General features: G+C 44.2%; 1 protein-coding gene across 3 annotated transcripts in view; it reads left to right on the forward strand.

The window, feature by feature from the left end:
- ANO3 (anoctamin 3) overlaps positions 1 to 26,931 on the forward strand; it is a 1,608,515-nt gene that overhangs the window by 160,508 nt on the left and 1,421,076 nt on the right. For all 3 annotated transcript variants that reach the window (XM_069221955.1, XM_069221956.1, XM_069221954.1), the window contains exon 2: positions 8,095 to 8,292. In XM_069221955.1, coding sequence (XP_069078056.1) covers positions 8,095 to 8,292 — 198 coding nt within the window. The remainder of the gene's footprint in view (positions 1 to 8,094; positions 8,293 to 26,931) is intronic.

Raw genomic sequence — 26,931 nt, forward strand, 5'->3', positions numbered from 1 at the left:
TCTGCAGCACTGACTTTCCCACCCACTTGAGTAGCCCTTTACACATGTCTCTGGTCTGCCATTGCAAACCTGGTGTCCAGTTTTAACTGCCATGTCGAACTGGCAAAATAAACCTATTGCCAGGTCCACACCATCCCTTTTTATACATGTAAGTCACCCCTAGGTTAGGCCCAGGACAGCCCAGAGGGCAGGGTGTTGTGTATTTAAAAGCGAGGACATGTACGTCTGAGTTTGACATGTCCTGGTAGTAGAAAACTCTTAAAATATTTTTTACTACTGCAAGGCCTACCTCTCACTTAGACTAACATTGGGGTTACCTTATTACATTTAACACGCTGTAAATTCCAAATGGGAACAGGTAAGCAGTTCATCTTTGATGTCTTTGGAATTGTAATGAAAAATCATAACTTATGGTGAATTCAGATTTTAATTGCAGTTTTGAAAATACCCTTGTAAGTGGTGTAAGGTGTTCTGCTAGCCTTTGTGGATCAAGTGGAACCAACACATCTCCTCTGCTGTGCGGCACAACCCTGAAAATAACTGATGCTTCACTGCTACTGTGTGGATCAGAACTGCTGCAAAGACCTGCATCGCTTCAGAACCAGCCACAGCAATCAAAACACTACTGCACAATCCATCTTCACCACAGGCCCGCGCATCCCTCCCCGACGTCAGCTTTGTTGACAACACCGGACCCTGCATCAAAGACTTGCAGCTAATTGAAACCAATGCATCATCAGGACTTTGCAACACATCCTCAGTGCCTCACTTTGCATTGCAAGCCATCATCATTATCACCTTCAATGATGCCACAGACCTCTCACACTACACCCTCACTGCATCTAAGACCCAACGCATTGATTCGGCTCCACGACTCATCTTCGATGCTGATTCTTGCAATGCTCTGCATATGAGGATTGAAGGTACTCTGTTCAGCGGGCCTAACTGTGTCCCTGTAGGTGCCTGCGCTCCATCGTGGTCAGCCTGAACTTGTGACTTTGCATGGTCCAGTGCAATCAGGTATCCACAGTTAGAACTTTACGCCTTTTGGTGGTATTTTTACAAAAGCTTTAAAAATTGACTATGTCTGGTTCTATTAATTGGATGTTTATTTTTATGGTCTTGTTTTATTTATCAAAAATACTCTATTTTTCTAACTCTTTTGTGGGATGCTTTTCTGGTGTGTTTTCACAATTACTGTTTGAATTGTTATACAAATACTTTACACTTTGCTACCCAAGAACTGAGCACTGGTTAATTTAGGGTTTGCTTGTGACTTCAACCTTGAAGGTTTGTGGTTGTTGGTTGTAAAGTGATTGCCCCCCTCCACCAAACAGTAACAGAGTTTCCTACAAATGAGAAAGAGCTCCCAGGGGAACCCTTTCCCCTTTTGAAGCATATCATGCTTGCTTCACTGCAAATTAGCCCACAATGCACCCTTCTCAGTAAAATTCACCATGGCAGAACCCCTAACCCTCTAAGAGTGTGTCTAGGGTAATGATCATTCACCTCTAAACTGGTTCTGAGGCCAGCACCCTCTTCCACTGAGACTGAAGACAGGAAGGGTAAAGTGTATTCTGAAACCCCTCTTTTCTAGGCTTTATTTATCACTAAGCTATAAAGGTACAGGTTCCACCCTATTCCCATTCGAGTTAGAAATGTTCCTGGACCCCACCCCCTTCTAGGGTTGAGCTACGTGACATTCCACACCCAAGTCATCCCACCAGGCCAAAGCCATTGGCTCTGGTAACAGTATTTCACATATCAACAAAGACAGCACTGGCAAGCCAGCTGCAGGCAAACTAAAGGGCCTATCACGAGTTCGGCAGACGGGAAAACCCATCCACCAAACTTGCAACTGGGAGATTGCCTTCTTACTGGCACCCTCCCCGCCGACCCCATTATGACTTTTCTGCTGGGCTGATGGGCGGAAACCATGGTTTCTGCCCGCTAGTCCAGTGGGAAAGTGGTGGCAGCATTGTCGCTGGCTCAGCGGCAATGCTGCTGCTCGCAGGGGGCACCTGCGCCCTCTTAATGTGCAGTCTGCACAGAAGACAGTGCGCATTATGAGGGTGCTGGGCAGGGGGGCCCGTGCACTGTCATGCCCATGCCATGGCCACCTGCACCTGTCCTCTGCCAGCCTTTTCATGGCAGTGAAACCAGCATGAAAAGGCTGGCGGAGAACCACCCTGGCTGATTCCAACCTGCACCAGTGTCAGCCCATCAGGAACATTGTGTCCGGCAGAGACGGCAGTCATTTGGTGGTCCGACCAAAAAACGAATAATTTGGCCTGCGAAACCGGCAGCAGTCATGTCCACCACCATGAGTCTGGTGTTCTGTTGACCGCTAGACACGTTATGAGGCCCTAAGTGTAACTTAAAATGGCTTTGTATTTATTCTGCATGTTTAGCAAAAATCCAACTTCATCATTATGTTGGGTTTTTTATATTTATTAAATAGAGTGGTTGAATGGACTTTGTAACTTGTTCTAAAATGTAATTACAGATTTAGCATTTACATTACGCCTTAGTTTGTCAAAAATAGCTTTTGGAGAACAATCACTACAGGAACTCTGCAGGAACATGCCATCCTTAACTTTGTGTTCACATACAAACACTAAGGGCCTAATTTACAAGAATCTGATGCATCAGCCGAATGTGTCAGATTTCTTACACTGCCCTACGATCCCCTAACTATGCCATAGATGGGCTGTGTTTACAATACAGAGCTCCATGGAGCACGTTTTCTCAAATGCGTCAGAGATTCTGTTCACGCTAAACTCACGCATTGCTGGGTGGATGGACATGGCTAGACAAAAGGAGGCACTTTCTCACACTGCCACCACTCAAATGAAAGGAGAGGAGCAACTTAGCCTTTGACTTTGCAGTTCTTGTCACCTAAGTGAAAGAACCTGGAAAAGCTATCTGTACTGAAATGGTCTGTAAAGTCCAGCTTTTTAGAGAAATGAAGCACCTTAAGTTCCTGGAGAACAAGTGAACCGCAAAGTGCCTTCTTTAGGATGCCAACCACTTCTGACACTCTTCTGTCCTTTGGACTGCTCATTTGAAGTCAGCCCTCTCAGTGAATATATGGCCTCCATACAGTTTCATATTTCTTTTAAATTATTAACCTTATGTTTATAAGGTTATAGGTTAACCTTAATTTTCTTCAACTCATTTTTCATTTGTAATGAGTGGACTGTATTATTTGTTCCTCTTTCACAACATAATTATAAAAGGAAATCTTTTACACATGCAGAATATTTACCTTTCTATAATGTGATGATGCCATAGGCATGCTTTTGAGACATTTTTATTTTATATTTTACCAGTGCTATTAGAATATTTTTAAAATCCTGACTAACTCAATTCCAAGTGTAATGTTTTAATGCCCCCCCCTTCTTAGAAGGTAACCCTTGTGATTTACAAACAAGGGGGATGAATCAAGTAGTCATCCCTGAGATAGATTAGTGGTGCTTGTTGAAAATGACAGTTTGACTTAAGCTATTTGCAGTTTCAATATACCCATTTTACAAATGTGTACCCTGAGCTGAAAACAATGGTTCATGTTAAAGTGTTTTACATGGCAAAGGTCAAGGTTAAAACCTGTAAGATGTACTGAAAGTTTTAAAAAGCTAAAGCGATAGGTGTTTTGGCCTCCAGTTAGATAATGGCATACAAAACTGATGAGTTGAATTATGCATGCTTTACCTGCATTAAAAAACGTCTGTCCGTTACTTTATCAACAATACAGAAGACAGATGTAGATCTAGATGAAGTGCAATAGAAGGAAGATGGTCATCAAGATTTGTTTAACCTTTTCAGCATCAATATTCACAATGACTCATTAAAATAGATAGTTGTATATCCCTATCAATACTATTGTCTGTACTTGTTCTCTTTGGAGACAAATTACTTCATTATGTTAATTGCTATATTAACTGATCATCCAAACAAAAGCACTCACACAGTCAGTAGGTCTTGCTGTTTAGTGTGATTGGAATTTATTCATAACATTGTATATTCCATATAATTTACAATAAAATCCTAAATATCAATAAACATTTAAAAAAGTTATAGTTTAATATAAAATAATAAGGTTGCATCATACTACATTCGAATCCCCCATTTAAACAACATTAGTGTAATATATTTCCAATGTGCAGTTGCTAAACCAGGAAATGCAAGCAACATATGCATTAAATCTTTTTCTTATAAGATCATTTTATTAAAATAAAACAAGCAATAAAAAGACGTTGACCACATAACATCACATACTGACATGACACCATGGATTGCCCTTCTTTAAACACCATTCACATTCCCATACTCCCGTCCCCCCACCTCACCAACCATATCATGTGAGTTAAGATATTTGAAAATATTGCCATCACGCCATTTGAGAGGGGTGGAGCACAGAGACCCCTCCTGAACTCCTTCTATTGGGCCCAAATTTTAGTCCACTTATGGGGACAACCCTGACTGATATATATAATACTCTCACCACCAACATGCATTAGTCCATGTCCCGTTTTCAGTCCTCCAACTGTTGTGCATGCCCCAATCCCAGATTCACACAGTACTGCGTTTAGCTACTGCAACACCCAAAGTCATTCAGATCCATTCGGTATCATTCAGATCCATTCGGTATCCATTCGGTATCTCCCCAGATATTTAACAAACTCTATTTAGCTGAGGCTTCAATAGTGCTCCCGCATAAGTCATTCATGCAGGCGAACACTGAACCCCAAAAGGATTGAATCACTGGGCGGCTCTAAATGATGTGGAAGAAGGTCCCCATCTGGCCACATTGTCTACGACTGCATGCATCCATCTGCCTGACCATTTTCACCATTGAAGTTCATGCAAAATAAGACTGGTGAATAATTTTGAGCTGTACTAAGCAGAATTCAGACTTTATTGCAACCTCTCTTGTAGACATAAGTGATTTAGGCCAGTCATAATCTACCAAATCATGCTTCCATTGGCCCTGCAAGTGTTGAAGTGTGTTTGGTTAATTGTTCATCAGTTTTTAGTATGTGAAGAAGATTGCCCTGTCGGGCATGTGATCATCAAGCAACCTGTCCTTCAGAGGAAAGGACTCAGGGAGATACATTCCCCTAGGACATGCCTCTCAGAGTGCATGTAGTATCTGCAGCTACAGATACTGAGCAGGTCTCAGTGAGGGTCAAATGGTAGTCCTGTTACAAGTCAACAAAGGGGGGGGGGGCACCTCCCTAAGACCAGAGGTCCCCTACCCTAGAAAGACCAGTGAGGTCCAATTTATCAAATCCAGGTTGTGACCCTAGGGTTCCCAGTTAACCTGAGTCCCACAAAGGAGAGGGCTGGGTTATCTTGTTTTTCCAGCCAAGCACCTGATGTGCTGTCTGCCTGAGTCCTATCATTACTACTGTCGGTCCCCTGAGAGTGGTGTGTCTTAGGTTCACATAAATGGCCCTAAAAAATCCTCCTAACTGAATGATATGCCTGGCCATATGGTATGCTGGTTCGTGTGTGGGGAGATGAAGCCAGTAATTGTTGACTGTGATTTGTGCAGCTCAATAGTATTTTTTAAAACATATGCACTAAAACCTGTGTAGAACAGGAACAATGAGAACAATGTATTCCAATAGTAGAGTAAAGATTAGACCATAACTTATCAGCCTCCAGGGTTAAACTTAAATAAAAAATACAAACATGCTGCTGTAACTTGGCTTAAGATAAAAATGCATGCTGTAGGTTGAGAAACATTTACATAATAACCCTAATCATTTAACTCTCACACAATGATTACAATTATTAATGCAGCTCTGAACTTCAATATATCTTTTGATTCATTATTTGAAGCAACAATAGGTATGTCATTCTTTAATAAGTCAAGTACTTTAGTTACACTTGGGCTCTAGCACTATGTTTGGAACTTTGCTGTTACACTATGATAATGGTATATATGCAAAATAAAATATGTAGATAAATAGAAATTGAAGGAAGGTATTCTTCAAGACCTATTTAGCCCACCCATCTGAATTCACCTTTCCACCAACAATGCTCTCATATGTGTCAAAGTCTGTCTTTGCTTGTGCTCCTTTCAAAATACCCATATACAGAGACATGTAAGTAGGGATTTACAACATAAGGACTACTTGCCTCAATTTGTTTTTTCCTTTTGCCTTACATCGTCTCTAGTATCGACTATGCTCTGTCTCAACATTGCTTTTGTTGTTGCACCATAATGAAATGAGTGTATATGATAATCTTTTTGGTGAATTCTCCCAGATTTTTGCCTTCAGTTATTGATCCCATTATTGTTGGTCATGGAGCTCTGTGTGGTGGTGTTAAGTGGTCATTGATGTCCTACTGCCTAAAGACAACCCTGTATGTATCACAAAACACACACAAAATGTAAATATATATTTGAAGATCGCAGCACTCGACAAATGTATATAAACAGCAATCGTATGTTGTCGAAGAATCTGATGTTCAATGTATTTTATCTCTAAATAAATTTATTTTTCCAAAGAAAATTCACTTAGATAACAATTTTGTAATTTAGTTGTATAAAAAGAGAGCCTCCTTGATGTAATTTATATTTCTATTTAATCAAGTCCAAGAGGTAATAGTTCGTAGTCAGTTTTTGTAATAACAGCCACACGTAATTATTCTTTGCAATGGCTGCCAACACGTGTTTCTCACACAGTGACTTTTTCAAGGCAGAAAGATCAGAATCAAATCATCTTTATAGCAGGTTAGATACTATATATGTTGCCGGTCAGTCAAGTGAAACAGCCCAAGGATGAATGTATACCTACAATTGGGAAATATAGAGGGCCAATTAATGTGATATCCCCAAACCGGACAACTTCCAAGTCTTCCAAATTAATACATGGTAGTTGGCAATTTAGAGGGCCACGATAAGTCCTATTTCTTGTTAGCTTGAAAAAGCGTCCGCCATCAAAGGTTAATCTGCCAATTTTGTCCCTGCTTAGGATTGTGGTTCCTACTTGTACGCTGTGCATACCTCTTCCAACTACAGAACCCAATTTCTAACAGTATTTTATATTGTTTTAATAAGTTGTTGCTAGATTTGGCCAAGCCCAGTTTGGCGTTCTCAGAGTGCAGGAACAAAAATTTACCAGTCAGTGTGCTGACTGCACTATAAAATATGTATACTAGAGGTGTCAAGAACACTGAAGTATATATCAGTTGAGGAAATATGATAATATAATATATTTTATAATAATGTCTCCACTGAAATATATACCTTAATAATAATGTCTCCACAGAAATTCACAGTTAGCACTGTGAGTTACTGCTTTCTGCTCAGATGGTTTATTGGTCTGATGAATTAATATCTACAGCAAATGACAAGCACAGAAACATGTTGAAATCAAGTTTTACAAAAGGTCTGAATATAGATCTTCAATATTTGTAACTATGTGGTTGAGGGACAGCAACACATATTAATTTGCTGGCATCCTTACACATTTTAACCCATGGGAGTCAACATATTTGACCCAACCATGATAACATAAGGACTGGCTGGCTTGACAACAATGAACAACAGAACACTACTCGTGGACCCAGGGCTGGAGCTCAAGAATGCATCATACCATGATATGTAGATGAGGACTTACACCCTGTGTATTTAGATGTCTGAATTCAGGGACTGACATTTTCAGCAGGGAATTTCCAAGCAACAATAGAGTTTTACGTTCTGAAAAGTGAGATACCATACTTTTGTTTTGATAAATCTGAATTAAAATAGGTATCCAGCTCAATCACTGTCTCTGATCTAGTGTATATCACCTAACACTGCTCATTGTTCAATTATGACACAGTCATGTGTACTGATACAGATAAATACCAATAACAGACAAGTTCCACAAACAAGTACACTTCTGTCCTTGACATAGAAATCCAAGCACTTCAAAATGAAAACCTAATAATCATCACACTAATATGTCATCATATAAAAATCGAACCATGACGGTTTTGTCAATTGTTTAATCTTTAGATAATTAAACCTTATTACAAAAACCTCACTAATTGTATGCATGCATTGTCAAAGTGTTGAAACATGTTTTGTTTTTGCAGGTATGAATACAAGTAGAAGTGGAACTGACAGAGAAGAAACCTTAAAACCGTCTGCAAGAAGAAGTATGCCATGTTTAGCTCAAAGCCAAACTCATCCTCAGCATCTCAGCAAGCATTCTTCTTTACATCAGCCAAATCAGATACAACCACAACCTCTTGTAGCAGAACCAGCGTCAGAAAGCACAACACAAGACAAAGGTAAGGCTTGGGCAGAAATTGCATTAGCCTCCTTATCTATTTATACCATCACAGAAATACATTACTGCTTCATTATATTCTCCAGCATACCATGAAGTCAGAATCTACATCCATCTTTTGGCTATGACCTGAAAGGAAGCTCTACCACCACTTTTCAGCAGTTTATTGATGAAAGTTTAAAACTGAATCAATAGCTTTTGAGACTGGAACACTGTGTCTATCTGTCTCTCTATTTATCTATCTCTCTCTGTCTATCTCTCCACAGTCATCACAAGAATTCATAGTACTGTAGGCCTCTCACAGTATCTAGTTTATTAAGCAGATGGTGGTAAATCAAGAATTTCTGGTCCAATATACCATACTGATTAGGTATACTTCATAGAAATGCCCCACGTACTTCCATGAAGATGGTGGCCCCACACAACCTCATTTCGTAGACAGAGGACAGGGCATACATGATTCCACAATGAAACAGTGTCACATCTTCTACACATGGTGTATTTATAACTGCACATCTATCTGGAGCCTATGCATGTGCTAGAACTTTCCAAATTATGCATGAATGGTCACCTGAATAGATGCAGGTTTTTCTTGCCTTCAACGTCTTTATTCTGAAGATAGTTTGGACGACGGGAGCACTGGGGTGTAGGTAGATTTGAAGACGACATGGCACACATGTATGTAGTCTGCAAAGAAACATAAGTATTGCATGGATTGCAATGTAAAATGTACAGCAACATAGATGTAAACACAGTTTCAGTACACCATTACTGTTGCGACAAGAATGCAAGTGAGAATGACGATTTCTGATACACTGGCTACACTGATGCCCAATACTGTAGACATAAAGATTCAATCCCAGTTAATTTTATATTGGTTACAGTATCAGTTTTAGAGCATCAATATTTCTGAATCCGCTAACATTCCTGCGCTACCTTAATGGTCTCCTGCCACTGCTACTGTCAGCAGGATACTACCAGGGCCGGCTTTAGGGTGGTGCGAGGCCGCACTGGGAGCTGACCTGGATAGGGGCACAGACCTGGGGGGAGGGGGTGATTTAGCAATAGCCTAGGATTTAAAAACACCTGCTGCAGATTTCTTTGTGCTTCCAGCTTTCAGGCAGCAATAAAAATGAATGTATGTATGTATGTCTATTTGTAAAGCGCATTCCGGCTGTACCATCGAAGCGTTGGGCAACAGTATGTAGAGTGACAGAGAACATAACAAGAGGGAGAAAAAGAAGAGCTACTGAGGAAACAGCCAGGTTTTCAACTGCTTCCTGAAGGCCAAAAAGTTATGTTCTTTCCTAATCGTCAGAGGGAACCTGTTCCAATGTTTGACGGCGGCCACTACAAATGCTTTGTCGCCCCATCTGAGCTTGCAAGTGCAAGGGACAGGGATCAGGTGAGATCCTGCTCATCTGAGCTGATGACCAGGCATGTACCAGTAAAACATAGGGGAAAGGTATTCAGATCCTAACAAATGAAGGGACTTATGAGCCAAACATAGAGTCTTGAAAATGATACGCTTCCTGACAGATAACCAATGTAGCTGTTTAAGGCTGCCGCTAGCAGAGGCTGAGTGGGGAAGATGTAATATAAGACAAGCGGCCGTGTTCTGGATTAATTGAAGTTTACCAAGGATGTCTTTATCAATGTTTAGCATCAAGGCTTTGTGGTAGTCCAGTTTGGAGATCACCAGAGCGAGGGACACTGTGATTCTAACCTCCTTTTGTAAATATGGAAAAATTTTGATAGTTCAAAAAGCAGCTTTGGGGGTAGAGTTAGCTTGAGACTTAAAAGACAGACAGTTGTCAAACATGACCCCCAGATTTCTGGTGGAGGTTATGGGGGCAGGCAGGTCGCCGCATGATGTAGGCCACCAACGTGAGCTCCACAAATCCCTGCAAGAGCCAAAGAGCAGATCTCTGTCTTGTTGCCGTTCATCTTGAGCCAATTAAGACCCATCCATCTGTTAATCTCACTCATGCAGCGATGGAAGTGATCTGCAACTTCCTCCAGTTCTTATGAATGGGAATCACCAGTTCAGTGTTGTTCACATAAGAGGTGGCCAAAAAGCCAAATGACCGGATGAGTTTGGCCAATGGGGCTATGTACAAATCAAACAATGTGGGCCTGAGAGAGGAGCCCTGAAGAACCCCACATGGTAATTGATATGAGGGAGCTCTGAAATCACCACAGCTTACCATGGTCGATCTTTCCCCTAGGAAGGACTAAAGAATATTTAGAGCTGTCCCTCTGACACCCGCTTGATGGAGATGGTGTGCCATGATGCGTGGCGAGATGGTGTAAAAAATAGGCAGATAGGTCCAGTAGCACTAAGATGGCTCCCTGCCCCTCATCAACTAGTCTACGAATTGTGTCCGATGTAGTAATGAGGGTAGATTCACTGCTATGGGCTTTACTGAATCCGTGCTGAGAGGAATACAGGCTGCCAGAGTCTTGGAGAAATTTGGCTAATTTGCATTAATATGTTTTTCAAAGATTTTCATCTGAAAAGGCAGCAGGGCAATGGGCCAAGGATTTTTAAGATCATTCTCTGCTCCATCCAGTTTCTTTTTTAGAGGAACCACTTTTGCTTCCTTCCATGATGGAAGAAAAGCTCCAGTATTCAGAATCTCCTGGAAAACCAGAACAAGGGCTGAGGATACTAGCTCTGGGGCAAGCTGCAATATGTGGTGGGGGCAGGGATCCCCGGGGGAGCCTGACTTAATGCCCATCATGAGCTCTTTGATTTTCACCAGTTGCAGAGGCTTGAGATTAGTCAGGAAAGGAAAATCAGAGCTTATTGAACTATTTAAGTGTTCATAGGGGTCTGGTACACCCAGTGGCTGAGCAAAGCAGGTTTGAATTTGCATAAACTTGTTTTAAAAAAAGTTGGCAACCTTGTTGCAGAATTCTTAATAATTCTCCAGTTCTGGGGCTATAGAGGAAGACATGCCTACATACCACTCCAAAAAGTTCTCTAAGGACATTATTTCCTTAATTTTGCATGAGTAGAACTCGGTTGTAGCTTTTTTCATTGCATCTTTATGGCACTAAGCCCTGCTCTGAGCTTTCCTTTTTCCTTTTGATTAGGGTCTAACTTCCACCTCTGTTCTTGTTGGCGGTATTTTCTCTGCAGGCTCTTGAGATCATTGGTGACCCAGGGGCAGCTAGCAGCCATAAATTGAGGGGTCCTGAGAGGTGCCATCTGGTCAATCGCTATTTTGACTCCAAAATTAAACCTGTCGGAAGCCGACAGGGAGTTTCTTTGCTGCTTCCCAGCCTATAGCCAGTGCCGGTCTTAATTGTTGTTCCTTAATGCTGTTCCAAAGTCTAATAGGCTTTAGGGAGGGGCCGGGATACAGAGGGGACAGAGATTTTATCAACCTAAAAGTGAGGAGATGGTGGTCTGTCCAGTCAAGGACCCTATTCTCCAAAAGGACGCAATTATTATGATGGGTAAATATCCCATCCAGCAAATGGCCCGCTCAGTGAGTGGCGGACGTGACTTTTAACTTCAAGTCAAAACGCGTCATAAGTGCAGGAATTCGTTAATGTGAGAGTCCTGGGTAGCATCAAAGTGAATGTTGAAGTCCCCCAGAATGATACACTTAGAATTCATAGTTATAGGCTCAATTATAGCTGGCCAATGGTGTAGGAAGGTGGAGTAAGGGGCCAGGAAGCCGGTAGACCAACAGACCTTCAAAAAGCACATTGTTTTTCTGACGAATCTTAAGAAGACACACTCACAGATCTCAGATGTCACATTAATGGCTTCCCAATGGCAGCAGTAAATGGACTTAGAAATGATGGCTAAACCACCTCCTCAAGTCTGAGCAATGAATAGCCGGGTGGTGAGGCTGCTATAAAATCGGGGCCCGAGTCTTCTTTGGCCCAGGGTTCGATGATGAAGAGGCAGTCTAAATTTTGGTAGACCATAAGTTCTTCTATTTCGGTCTTATGTTTGACCAGGGAGTGCGTGTTAATTATGGCACAGGTCATGAAGTTAGTACTAAAGACCTCTACGTTATTACAGCTTTCGAGCACATCCTGTAAAGGAATGTGAGGAAGAGAGGTGCAAGACGGTGTCTCAGGTGTCCAACTGCAGTGATCGCAACTCTACCCATCTACATTATCTGGGGCAGCCTGAACCCCATGCTTGCACCCCTGTCCTCCTGCTAAAGTGTGAAGGGCATGAGAAGAGTAAGAAAGACAGGCTAACAATGGCTGAAAAGAGGCAGAGCCTCCGGCTCCTGGTCTGGCACAGGAGGCAAATGTGGAGCCAAAGATAAAAACAGGTAAAGAGGGCTCACACTAAAAAGTCGAAATTTCAATGCAAAAAAAGTAATAGTAAATAAATTGCGTTTAAAATAATGGCAGTTCAAGACACTCACAAGTTATTGCCGCTGCGCGGCCGCGTCGCACCTTGAATAAAGGGTGCGGGCTCACTCATCACATGACCTGTATTTCCCCAAAATGGCAGCTGCCCAAAAAACTAGAGGAGAGGGCTCTGACAGGCTCAATCCCCTATCAAAAATAAACTGAGCTGCAGCATAGATCGGTGCGCGAAGGGCGCCTGATACAAAAAGCAGGTCTTGCCCCAAAAAAGTAAGCAAGCAATGAACTTGCCAAATAGCCCAAGAGGAAAGCGGGAGGCAAATGTGGAGCCAAAGATAAAAACAGGTAAAAAGGGCTCCCCTTAAAAAGTCAAAATGTCAATGCAATAAAAGTGAATAGTAAGTAAATTGGTTTTAAAATAATGGCAGTTCAAGACAGTCACAAGTTATTGCTGCTGAGTGACCTCGTCACACCTGGAATAAACGGTGCTGACTCACTCATCACATGTCCTCAGTATACCCCCAAGATGGCTGCTGCCCAAGAACGAGAGGGGAGGGCTGTGACAGGCCCAATACCCTATCGAAAATAAACTGAGCGGCAGCAGAGATCGGCGTGCGAAGGGTGCCCAATACAAAATGCATGTCTTGTCCCAAAAGGGAAGGTTTGGGCCTGGCAAGTGGGTGCACCTGCCAGGTCGAGAGGGCAGTTTAAAACTGCACACACAGACACTGCAGTGGCAGGTATGAGACATGTTTACAGAGCTACTCATGTGGGTAGCATAATCAGTGCTGCAGGCCCACTAGTACCATAATAGACAGGATAACCCAATATTCCCCCAAGAGCTGGGTACTTAGATTTCTAATGTAACAAATGTTCAAGGTGGACGACTCATTTTGATAAACAACTCAATATACTGTAGATGAATATCAACATTTAGGGGGTCATTCCGACCCCGGTGGGCGTCGGGCGCCGCCCGCCGGGCGGAGACCGCCAGAAGACCGCACCGCGGTCAAATGACCGCGGCGGTCATTCTGACTTTCCCGCTGGGCGGGCGGGCGACCGCCAAAAGGCCGCCCGCCCAGCGGGAAAGCCCCAGCAACGATGAAGCCGGCTCCGAATGGAGCCGGCGGAGTTGCTGGTGTGCGACGGGTGCAGTGGCACCCGTCGCGATTTTCAGTGTCTGCTTTGCAGACACTGAAAATCTGAATGGGGCCCTGTTAGGGGGCCCCACAACACCCGTTCCCGCCATCCTCTTCCTGGCGGTGTAAACCGGCAGGAACAGGCTGGCGGGAAGGGGGTCGGAATCCCCATGGCGGCGCTGCTTGCAGCGCCGCCGTGGAGGATTCCCTGGGGCAGGGGAAATTCCCCTTTTCTGACCGCGGCTTTACCGCCGCGGTCAGAATTGCCGCAGAAGCACCGCCAGCCTGTTGGCGGTGCTTCCTCCGTCCGAATGAGGCCCTTAATGTTCTAGTCCAAGCATCGACCAATTCTATATTTGAATAAATCCACATACGGGGTGATATAAAATAGATGTCAATTTTATATGATCATCACGTTTATGGAAGAAATTAGAGCAGCAACAACATTGATTATTCATGTATACAGGAACAGGTAACCTACCCCAGTCCCAGTAACTCCACATCTAGGGGACACAAGGAGGGCATCAAACCCCTGACTATTTAATACAAACAACAGTTAAAAATTGATCGGTATTGTCCTAAAGCTAGCAAAACAAAATACAGCACAGGATCAAAAACAGCAGGTCAGAAGCCAAAAAGACAGTGGATACCACAACAAGCGCTGACAGGTCTAACAGTTGAGAGTTGAATAAAGACTGCACTGGGCTAAGATGAAGATGTACTGAAAGAATAAGTTGTGTAGGAGTCTGTGTCGAGGCTTAGTGGCCAAAGCAATATGGCCGTAAGTAGTACTCTCATCTGTCAATTGGAAAAAAAGGTGGTCCTAGCTTTCTGGGAGATATGATACTATAATATTACCAGAATCATATTTTCTGACAAAAATATTATGTATCTATGTATTGTCTATTGTCTATCACCTAATTGGAGTTACCAATACAAAATCTACACCCAATGGGATGATACTTTCTGTAAACGATATATAGGTTGCAATATTTATGTCAGATGATATTTCTGACATGAATATTTTGCCATCTCACTTCATGTAACATCGCTAGGTTATCCAATATGTTGAATCCACTTGTGTGACTGAATGTGGATGAATGTGTTGTGGGAGACTGTTTTGAATGCCACAGAGAGGTTGAACAGGATGAGGGCTGCTGTTTCCCATTGGTCCAGAATAGTTTTGATTCCATCAGTGGCTGTGATGAGTGCAGTTTCTGTGCTGTGGATGTTTCTGATGTCTGATTGAGTGTTATCCAGTAAATGGTAGAGCTCAAGGTTGTTTGTGAGTTGCTTGTTGATGGCCTTTAAAATCACTTTTTCTGGGTAGGGGAGCAGGGGTATAGGATGGACGTTGGCCAGTTGGGTTAGGTCGTATGAAGGTTTCTTGAGGACTGTATTAACTACTGCATGCATCCAGTCTTATGGGAATGTGACAGAGGTGATGGAGATGTTGAGGAAGTGGTTGAGGACTGTGCTAACTGGTGATGCACTGAGGTTTTAGCTGTGGCGTGGCATTGTCCTGTTGGGGCCTCTGAGTGAATGGTCTGTTTCATTGTGGCTGTTTCTTCCCTGGTGATTGTCATCCACACAGTTAGGTGTTTGTCAAGATTGGTGAAGGACAGGTTCACTAGTGTGAGAAGTTGCTGTAGCTGTGTAGCTGTTTACAATTTTGCTACAAAGTAAGTTGGATAGGTGGTTACAGAGTTCTTGGGAGGGGGTGATGTTGTTGACGGGGCTGTGGGTGTGGTGAAGTCTTTGATAATCTGGAAGATTTAAATAATCAATAATAAAAAATATTACTTAAATATTAGACTCTCCTTGAAGGCTGACCCAAGGAAAGTTTCAAATTATGCTGAAGGATAAAAATGGCAAAATAGGAAGAAAGAGAGCCTTCATATTAAGGTGATACCATTAGCTCTGGAGTCTATCGATTTTGCAGTTTGAAGAAAAATGTCATCCAAGATGTAGAGTGCACAACTCATCATTTTACAGAATGCTCAAATTGAAAGATAAAATGTTGCAATCGAATGAACATGAATAATATTGGGAGCCATGAAATGAAGACTACTAATCGTACAAGGCATCATGGTCTGAGCAAACAAATCACTCCTTGACAGTTAGAAAATGTCTGCAAACTAAAAAGCATTTGTGTGTTTATTACACAAGTTCTGGCTGTTTCAAAATCGAGTTGTGCACGACAAAAGCAGCTGAAGTTTTGTTCTATGTTGAGCTGTGATCATAATTCAATACGTTGTGTTTTTCTTTCCAGGCATGCATTGTCGTATGGACAAAATGCCCTGAAAACCTACTCAGGGTTGAAAGGGATACATGAGTGACAGAAGTTAACTGTCCAATAATTTGAGTTTAAAAAAGGCCAACTCATTTTACATTGATTACCAGATCTAACTATTAGTTTGAGGACTGAATTTCATCCTGATTTATAAAACAGTAACACATTACTATTAGGTAATAACCCCGAATATTCAAATATTACCTGTTATATTTGTACTACCTAGTGATGGATTATACTCTGGGGACTGACTAGGAATTCACTAGTTGAGCTTCTGATCAATCAGTTTATTTTTAAGCATTATGATATTACTACTTCTTCTGAAAACATGAACTCCATGTTAACCACAATTTAGAAAACTGGTATAGCACCACAGTCAACAATATGTAAAGGTCCAGATCTTCTGATCTTCCACAAAACGGGGGAGTAACAATCCTTCAGTATCGGTGTACAAGGCCGCCTTGTACAAGGGGGTTTGTTACTCTCCCGTTTTGTGGAAGATCAGGATATTTATTTGGATGCATTAAAGACCATATGGGAAATGATATGACGAATTTAATTGAAGTTGAATGATTAGCCCTGAAGAAGTCCTATATCAAAGGACAAAACGCATTGGCTGTTGCTGTTATGAATATATGTGTCTTTTGAAAAGGAAAAAGAATGAAGAGAAGATCGCAATAATATTATATAAAGGAACCGGACATTTAAATATTGTTGACTGTGGTGCAATATCAGTGTTCTAAATTGAGTTTTCCCTTTCTTCTAAGGATTACACCTTGGCAGCAGGTGTTGGTTTTAGTGCACACAAAGAAGTAGAACAAATAAACATCAAAAATATCTTTTTTGTTTTTAAATCTAGGGAACTGTTGTATTAGGTGCATTGGTTTGTAGCCTGCTGATGTGCTTTTTGAGAATATCCATGTTAACCACGTCATTTTAAATTTGAAGAATATCTTCTTTAATACTAGACTCTTTGCTGAAGTAGGGCTTGACAAGCACTAACTGGCCAGGCCCAGTTAGTATACTCATTTTCTTGACTTTCCTCTGCCACAGTCAAAAGCATTTATTTTCTTAATTTCCATTTCAAGATACTTCAGGCTTCCTTAATTTACCCCTTTTCGTAATATAGTGCAAGTGCATGGCCTCAAATTAGTGCGGTACTGGAACACTTGTACGAATAATGGCCTACACCTGCACGAAGGTGTACTTCCAGATCCCTTTGTTTGGTCAGCCTACTCTATCTTCCAGTGGTACAGTAAAAAGTATCTAATTTCAGATCCACTCTATTTCAATAAAGGTCTTTTCATAAAAAATAATATTTTATTATAGTGCTTTCAATTATATTTTAATACATCTAATATTTCTTTAGTAGTGGGTGTAATACACAACACACAATAGCCTATTTTCAATTGGGGAGAGGAAACACATTTTTTAGCCAACATAGATGTACTACTTAATTTATCAAAGATTAATTTTGCAGCATTCACAATCAGAGAATGGATACAAAAATGTTCTTGAGTATTTAGTTGTATTATAGTCATGTGATTCAGGAAATAATCAGTTGGCCTACTGTAACAACTACTATCCATCCCATCAAATGTGGGTGTTCTTTCAACTTTTTGCCCATTATCAAAACTGGCATTAAGTACCTTATTAGTTTGCCATCATCTGTCTTCTTTCATCCTCTCACATCACATGTTTCTTTCCATTACTCTTCACAATATTACTTTCTACTTCTGCTTCCTAGCTGGAAGTTCCCAATGCACAGGTACATAATAATCCACAACCTATGCCAGAGACGGCGCCAGACTAAAGCCCGGGAGAGCAGCAGCCAGTTAATTGGTCTACGGGCACGCTGGCTGTGCTTGCCTTGCAGAATGAGGCCCAATACAGCCCTGATTCCACATGGTACATCTGAGCAATCAATCAACAACAAAATGGTGAGCGGTCAGGGGCCTCCCAACTGAGTTTAACATCAGCAGGCCCCGTCCACAGGTCTTCCCACTTGAGGCAAAGACAAGACAAAAATTCTCTCAATAGTACATGCGGAGGGGGCATGCTAAATAAGAGGTAGGGCGAATACCACTCTTCTCCGCCCCTCCTTACACTCCAACGCCTTGAACTGCGGCAACGGTGACAGCCGGCTGAGCAAACTGGGCAAAACCAACATTCTCCAGAGGGGAGGAAGGGCACTTCGCAGTCTTCCTCCACCCCTTTCCCATCTCCCCTCACGCAGGTGGCAGTCACTAGCTCCCATACCCCTAGAACTCAAGCAGTCCCGAGACTGTGAGAACTCCCATCATTGTGGGAGGTAGGGGAGGCAAACCCCATTAACTATTCAAAATGGACAAATAGGAGGTTCCTGTGGCCCCCTGTATGATACAGAGGCACCACCCAAAGACTCTTTCTCTGATACCACAAATTATAACCTGCAAACTACTCTCATAGAAATAATGGCAGCAATGCAGAGGATCAAAACTACAGTGGAACCAAAAATAGATTAATTTGTGGTGGAAATGTCACTGCTGCAAGCCGAAGTTAACAAGATCAAGGACAGGGTAAAAAGACGCAGAGGTTGCAGTGACAGAACTTACAGACTCTACCAGTATTCTCCATCAACAAGTTGATTGCCGTAATGAAAGACAGTACTCACATGCACGCCAAGCTGGAAGACATTGAAGGGTGATCACGAAGAAAGAATCTGTGCTTTGTGGGGGTCCCTGACCTTTTCATGGAACATCTCATGCTTGATATCCTGCAGCCCTGGGACCTCTACAAATTATTTTCTGTGAAGAAGGCCCATAGAACCCGGGGACCACCTCTCTGGCAGGTAGTCCCCCCCATCCGGACAATCATAGCCTGCATCCTTAATTATAGAGACGGGAGCTTCATCCGCCAAGCAGCCCGTCAAATTCCGGCTCTAAAATATGATAACCCAACCATCAGCCTCTTCCCATACTTCACCCTCCAGGTGCAGCAACAAAGGCAGAGCTTGGTGGAAATGAAAAAGGAGCTCAGACCACATGATGCTCTTCCCAGCCAAGCTACGAGTTATTGTAGAGGGTAAGACCTGCCATTTTCTTGCCCCAGGAGAGGCATGGGAGTGATTACATGGATGCCATCAAGCAACCCACAAAACCCAGACGCATTGGACCTGGGAGAACTGGGACACACGAAGATCATGAATTCTAATACTCAGACCATAGCCATGCAGAAAGGGTTGGGGAGTAGCAATACCGAGACCGATAACAATGTGAACTTGAGAACACTGGGACATAAGAGACCACTAAGAGTCCTGATATGTGTAAATGTCCTATTAGTTACTTGGAGGGGGTGGGGTTGAGTTCAGTGGCCAGGTACTGCCGCATATTAAACTTGTCTTGAGCGGTGGCCCAAAATATACAAATATCCTGATCAAGTGTTTCATGTGCGGGAGATTAAACGGACTGATCCAGCTCCACCCAGTTAACAGTTACACAACCATGTTAGGAGCAACAGCTGCTCTGCAAGTTGGGGGGTGGTGTGCAGTTCTAAGCCCACTAAGCAGGGTTGCAGGGAGGGAGGGCATATTCAAGATCTTTAGCACATGCTTGAGACCCATGATCCACACATTTTGGGATGACACAACGCCACATGATGCATGGAACCGAAAGTCGACAAAGGCGAGACCGTCGCACTCATCCTCCTAGACCTCTCTGCAGCCTTTGACACTGTCTGCCACCAAACACTCCGCACACGCCTCCACAACATAGGAATTCGCCACAAAGCCTTAGACTGACTCACCTCCTTCCTCACCGACTGGACCCAGAGAGTCTGCCTTCCACCCTTCCACTCCAACACTACCAAGATCACCTGCGGAGTCCCCCAAGGGTCCTCCCTCAGCCCCACACTCTTCAACATCTACATGATCCCCCTAGCCAACATCCTCCGAGCACATGGAATCACTATCCTCTCCTATGCAGATGACACCCAACTCATCCTCTTCCTCACCCGCAACCCCACCACCGCCAAAATCAACCTACACGCTGCTCTCCTCGACACCAACTGGATGACCACTAACCACCTCAAGCTCAACTCCAACAAAACTGAGATCATCATCTTCGGTCCCAACAAATCCACAGGGGACCACTGGTGGCCCACCGCCCTAGGCCCCGCACCCACCCCCGCAAACCACGCATGCAAGCTCGGCATCATCCTGGACCCCTCCCTCTCCATGACACAGCAAATCAATGCTCTAAACTTCTCCTGCTTCCACACACTCCGCACTCTAAAAAAATCCTTCAAATGGATTCCCCCAGAGACCAGGAAGACAGTCACCCACACACTCATCAGCAGCAGACTTGACTACGGTAACGCCCTCTATGCCGGCACCACACTCAAACTCAAACGCAAACTCCATAGAATCCAGAACACAGCCGCAAGCCTCGTCCTTGGCCTCCCCCACCACGAACAAATCTCACCACACCTCAAATCCCTTCACTGGCTCCCCATAGACAAGAGAATCACATTCAAGATCCTCATCCATGCACACAAATCCCTCCACAACACCGGCCCAACCTACCTCAACGAAAGAGTGAACTTCCACACTCCCACACGCAACCTCCGATCAGCCGACCTCTCCCTAGCCACAGTCCCCCGCATCCAATGCACTACCATAGGAGGCAGGTCCTTCTCCTGCCTCACCCCCAAAACCTGGAACTCCCTCCCCACCAACCTTTGCAAAACCAAAGACCTCCTGCTCTTCAGAAAGAACCTCAAGACATGGCTGTTCGATCAGTGACCCTCCCTGCCCCCCCCCTTCATTCCCCCCCCCAGCGCCTTGAGACCTTCACGGGTGAGTAGCGCGCTCTACAAATTTGATTTTGATTGATTGATTGATTGATGGAACCCAGACACAGGAAGATACATCACACAGTCTTTACGGAGGCCTTTGGGCCCTCATTCCAACCCTGAGGGCAGCGGAAGCACCGCCAACAGGCTGGCAGTGGTTCCTGGGCTATTCTGACCGCCGCGGTCAGAAAAGAGGAACCGGCGGTTTCCCACCAGTTTTCCCCTGGCCCAGGGAATCCTCCATGGCGGCGCTGCTTGCAGCGCCGCCATGGGTATTCCAACCCCCTTCCCGCCAGCCTGTTTCTGGCAGTTTTCACCGCCAGAACCAGGCTGGCGGGAACGGGTGTCGTGGAGCCCCTGGGGGCCCCTGCACTGCCCATGCCACTGGCATGGGCAGTGCAGGGGCCCCCAACAGGGCCCCACAAAGATTTTCACTGTCTGCTTAGCAGACAGTGAAAATCGCAACGGGTGCCACTGCACCCGTCGCACCCCTGCAACTCCGCCGGCTTCATTGTTGCAGGGGCTTTCCCGCTGGGCCGGCGGGCGCTCTTTTGGAGGGCGCCCGCCGGCCCAGCGGGAAAGTTGGAATGGCCGCTGCGGTCTTTTGACCGCGGGGCGGTCATTCGGCGGTGACCGCATGGCGGGCGGCGACCACCGCCCGCCGCAGTCAGATTGACCGCCTTGGTCTCATTCACTCTTGGCGACTCCATCACCCGGGGGAGTGTCAGTCTAGGTTCCTGTTGGGAGTACACTACAGTGCCTCATGTCTTGACCATATATTCATGCAATATGCCTACTTAACCAGAATAGTCACAGTGAAACACCAGCAAGGGGCATATCTGACCACTCCCCGGTGTGTCTAGAGTTGAGAGGGGACTCCAGGAATAACATAGGCCCGAGACCCATTAACCACTAGTATTTGAAAGATACCAAGGTAATGATGACCTTAGGACAACTCACAGACGAATACTTCACGGACAGGGTTGGGTTGGTGAGATCGCACATTATTGTTTTGGAAGCATATAAAACCGTGCTCCAGGACCAGACTTACTCCCTTATCTCAGGGAAGGAGAAAAAGACAGGAGCTGACTTACACTACCTGGAAGGCAAAATTGTAGCACTAGAACAAAACATCTCTAGGGAGGCGAAGGCAGAAGCCACACATGCCCTTTGACTAAAAGAAAAAGAATACAGGGACTTAGCTGAGGCAGCTGCGCACAAGTCCCACATCATGACCCAAAGGATGCTCTATCATGTTGGGAACAAAGCTGGTAAATTCCTACCATCGTGAGAGAAGAGAGACCCGACTCTGAACTGGGTACTCCAATTCACAACAGAGGGGGGGTCGGGACTAGTGCAGAAGATATAACAGAGAAATTTGCTACTTACTACTCAGAGCCATACATGGCCAAGGACACTACTCAGCTACACAAGATCCATGAGTTCCTCAAGGATGCAAAAACCCCTGTGTTTTCGGTGGAACACAGAGATAAGCTAGATAGTGAATTCTCACCTAGTGAGATTGCTCAGCCAATTTGCTCCTTCAACTCTGGAAAAGCTATGGGGCCAAACGGCCTCCCTATTGAGCTGTACAAAGGCCTGGAGTGTAAACTACTAAGCATGTGGAAGGAGGCTAAATCTGAAGGACTGCTCCCCCTGACCAACGCCAAGCCACAATTGTAGTGTTCCACAAGGAAAACAAATCCCCTGACCACTGTAGTTCATACAGACCCATATCCCTCCTGAATGTGGAAGTTAAATTTCTGGCCAAACTATTGTCCACTATGCTCAGACAAGCTACACAACCTTGAATCGGCTGGATAAGTCAGGCTTCATGCCTAACAGGGGAACCAGTCATAACCTTAGAAGACCCTTTGGCATAATGGCTGGTACAGCAGATGACAGAGTATTTACAATGGTTCTGTCGATGGATGCCTCTATGGCCTTCTACACCTTAGAACAGGGATATATTCATGCAGTTCTTGAGCGCTTAGGATTCGGCCCTGTATTGGGAAATGTCGGCCCGAGTTAGAGTGAATGGGGTGACATCATGTGCATTTGAACTTTACTGAGTGATGAGACAAGAGTTACTACTCTCCCCATTTATCTTTCCTTTGGCCCTGGAACCCTTAGCGTTATGGATCAGAAGTGATCCACTGGTAATCAACTGGGGGAGTACTGGGAGGAACAAATTGCATGTTACATTTTATTCTATGTCACAGATCCGTTTTCGACTATCCTTGGACTAATTCAAATACTCTGCATCTACCAGAACTTCTCAGACTATACAATCAACTGGTAGAAGTCACTAATGCACTTAATCACAGGGCCCAAACCAATCGCCAGAGGTGAGATACCTATATCTCTGGTGGAAGAGGGGTTTAAATACATAGGCATAAATGTATAAAAAAAAACATCTGCTCTTTAATAAAACCTGATCCTAATCGTGAAATGCTTTGTGGCAGACGTGCAATACAGGAGGGCCTTGCCGCTCTCCCTCCTGCGGCTGACGGCAATGTTCCTTATGAGGACATTCCCACATATTATCTATGCATTACAGAATACCCCATACATAGTGCCCACAGATTTCCTCCTCAAAACAGAGGCCATCTTTCAGCTCCTCATTTGGGGCAATGGTCCACCTCACAAAGCCCTCCACAAGTTGACCCGAAGAGGGAGAATGGGAGGAGGTCCTAGGGGCACCCAGAGATATTGCCATTACTTCCTGATTTCGATTAGTTCAACACCACATACTCCACCACCTATACTATTCCCGCACAATCCTACACCCTATGGGCAGATGCCCAAATGTAACCTGCCTGAGGGGCTGCGGGGAAGTGGGGACCTTCCCACATGTGACATGGAGCTGTATGAAGATGCAATCCTACTGATCATCAATGAGAGAAACAATAAAAGACATAACGGGATGCTCCACACCAGACACAGCCCAATGCTGCATATTAAACATATAAGGCTCTGACCGGCCATCCAGATAGAACAAGCTGAGGTTGACCATGGGCCTTGGAGTAGCTAAGTGGAACATTGCACAAAAGTGGGGGGCGGTTGAACCCCCAATCTTACGGGACTGGAAGCATGACATGGACTAGTGCATACTTGCAGAAAGGAAACATTTCTCAAAGCAGGGGATGCCCTGGGAAGTGAGAGAAAGTGTGGTCCCAATGGAGGGACAATAGGGGAGATAGGGGCTATGGGGGGAGCCAGACTCTGTGAATAAGAAGAAACCCTGCAGAGCCTGGTCCACTGCACCTAGTATAATGAGCCGGTGACGTAAATGATTTAAACTTAAGATTGTTCTATGTCAGGCCTTCACTATGCCTACAGCATTTTCTTATTTTTTGATTGTTTGTATTTTTACTTATTTATGAAACTAATAAATTTTGTTTTAAAAAAGATAATTCCTCTTCTGCTGCCATTGTTAACTTTCTAACTAACGCTATGGGTACTATTAACAGGGAAATTCCAACTGTGGAGTAGTGTATTTTGGTTACAAGAAAAGAAGTTAAGGAGATAACGGTAGTGCCCAAAATCCTGTTTGCCCAGTTGATGTCTGATGTGATAAATTGGCAGACTCTAATCCTCTAAGGGGGTTGAATCCCTAAGTTGCATTTGATTCTCAAGAAACTATATGTGCCTTCCCTAACAAGTCTTTGTATTCTACTCCTGCTAAAAAAAATAAAAAAGCAGCAACTAGATCAACCTGTCCTAAGACTACCTTGCTGCATCCTGCACTTGGGGGTGATATAAGTATTGTGGAAATTGAAGTTGATAATCAGGATAGAGATGTTGTGGGGGATGTACTTAAAAGCACTCTTGGTTGTGTGTTGGATAAAATGTACTTTTTCGAGCAATGGAGGTGCTATAAAATACTTTTCTGATGAGGTTTGCTAAAGACAAAGTAAAGTTGAAGTGACTCTGCATGATTGTTTAGAAGCTGTGAATAAACATTATAACTTCAGCGTTACCCCTTGTAATTTATACTTTACCTGACAACTAACTCTTGGGTGCCATGCAGCAGACTCACACCAGCAGATGTAAGTGATCACAAAAAGTTTGGAGTCCATATTAGTCAAAGTACCTTTACACCCCAGCCAGCTCATCCAACTATTAATGCTTTATCTAAGTTGTACTTACAATTGTCTCCTGTATAGTCTTAAAGGGTGTCCCCCTTCTTCATAACTGTTAGAAATTGGGTCTTTGGTTAGCAGTCAAGTTGCCCCCTGTCCAAGCAGGGACCCTCAGTCTAGTCAGGGCAAAGGAGAAACACACCCGGTTAACCCCCTCTTGCCCCCTTGGTAGCTTGGCACGAGCAGAAAGACTTAACCCAGAGGCAATGTGTGAAGTATTTGTACTAACACACACAGTAATACAGTGTAAACACTACAAAATGACTCAATACCAGGTTAGGAAAATAGCCAATATTTATCTGAGCAAAACAAGACCAAAACGACAAACATCCAACATACACAAGCACAAGCAAAATTATAGATTTTTTAAAGGTTAAACTTCAATATCGTGCTTAGAAACACAAATACTTTGAATTGGCGATATCACGGCATCATGACGCAGTCGTTCCCAACAATGAGACGCTAATGGCACCGGTCACGGAGTCACACGGACCCCCAGGTATAGTACTTTGTGAAAATGAGGAAACAAGCTGGTGCACGGAGTTGGAGATCACGGCGTTGCTGGATCTGATGCCGTTCCGGTGCTGTGGCATCACGAAGAGGCGTCGGGTCCCTGCTACGGAGCGGTGGAGGTGAGGCGGCGTCAGTGCAATGCGTTGGATCCGCGCACTTCCGACAGAGTTGATATCCGGCAGCGACATGGTGCGGCGAAGTGGGTTTTTTCGGGACTCACGAAGTCGCAGACTTTGGGGGGGCCGCTACGGCATCCGGCCTGCGGGGTCTTTGCACTCCAGCGAGGACTATGGCTTCACTTGCAGGCGGTATCGCCGTAATCCGGCAGTTGCGTCAGTCGGGGGGTCATCTGAAGTCGGTGCACTTGGTTTTTCTTAGTTTTCTACCAGCTTCTCCTTTCAAGGGCCCAGGGACTGGATAGGGTGCCACTTGTCAGGGCAGGAGTTTCAGCAGAGAGTCCAGGTGCTGGCAGAGGACGTATTTGATGGCCCTGAGACTTCAGAACAGGGAGCAAGCTCAGTCCAAGCCCTTGGAGATTTTTCTCAAGCAGGAGCAGCAACTGCAGGATAGCCCAACAAAGCACAGTCACAGGCAAGGGCAGCACTTCTCCTCAGCTCTTCAGCTCTTCTCCTTGGCAGAGTTTCCTTTTGGTTCCAGAAGTGAATCTTGAAGGAATCTAAAGTCTGGGGTTTTGGGTCCAATACGTATACTCCTTTCTGCCTTTGAAGTTGCCCAACTTCAAAGAAAAGTCTCTGTTGTTTACAGGATCCTGCCTTGCCCAGTCCAGGCCCTAGACACACACCAGGGGGGTTAGAGACTACATTGTGTGAGGGCAGGCACAGCCCATTCAGGTTAAGTGACCACTCCTCCCTCCACTCTAGCCCAGATGGCTCATCAGGATATGCAGGCTACACCCCAGCTCCCTTTGTGTCACTCTCTAGATGAGATTCACAAACAGCCCAACTGTCAGTCTGACCCAGAAAGGGAATCCACAAACAGGCGGAGTCACAGAATGGTTAAAGCAAGAAAATGCCTACTTTCTAAAAGTGGCATTTTCAAACTGACAATCTAAAAACCACCTTCACTAAAAGATGTATTTTTAATTTGTGAGTTCAGAGGCCTCAAACTCCATATCTCAATCTGCTCTCAAAGGGAAACTACACTTTAAGAATATTTACAGGCAACCCCCATGTTAACTTTTGAGAGAGATAGACCTTGCAACAGTGAAAACCGAATTTGGCAGTATTTCATCCGTACACGTCCCACCTTTAACATTTACTGCACCCTGCACATGGGGCTTCCTAGGGCCTACCTTAGGGGTGCCTTACATGTATAAAAAGGGAAGGTTTAGGCCTTGCAAGAGGGTACACTGGCCA

This window comes from Pleurodeles waltl, chromosome 3_1 (genome assembly GCF_031143425.1).
Source record: "Pleurodeles waltl isolate 20211129_DDA chromosome 3_1, aPleWal1.hap1.20221129, whole genome shotgun sequence".
NCBI lineage: Eukaryota > Metazoa > Chordata > Amphibia > Caudata > Salamandridae > Pleurodeles > Pleurodeles waltl.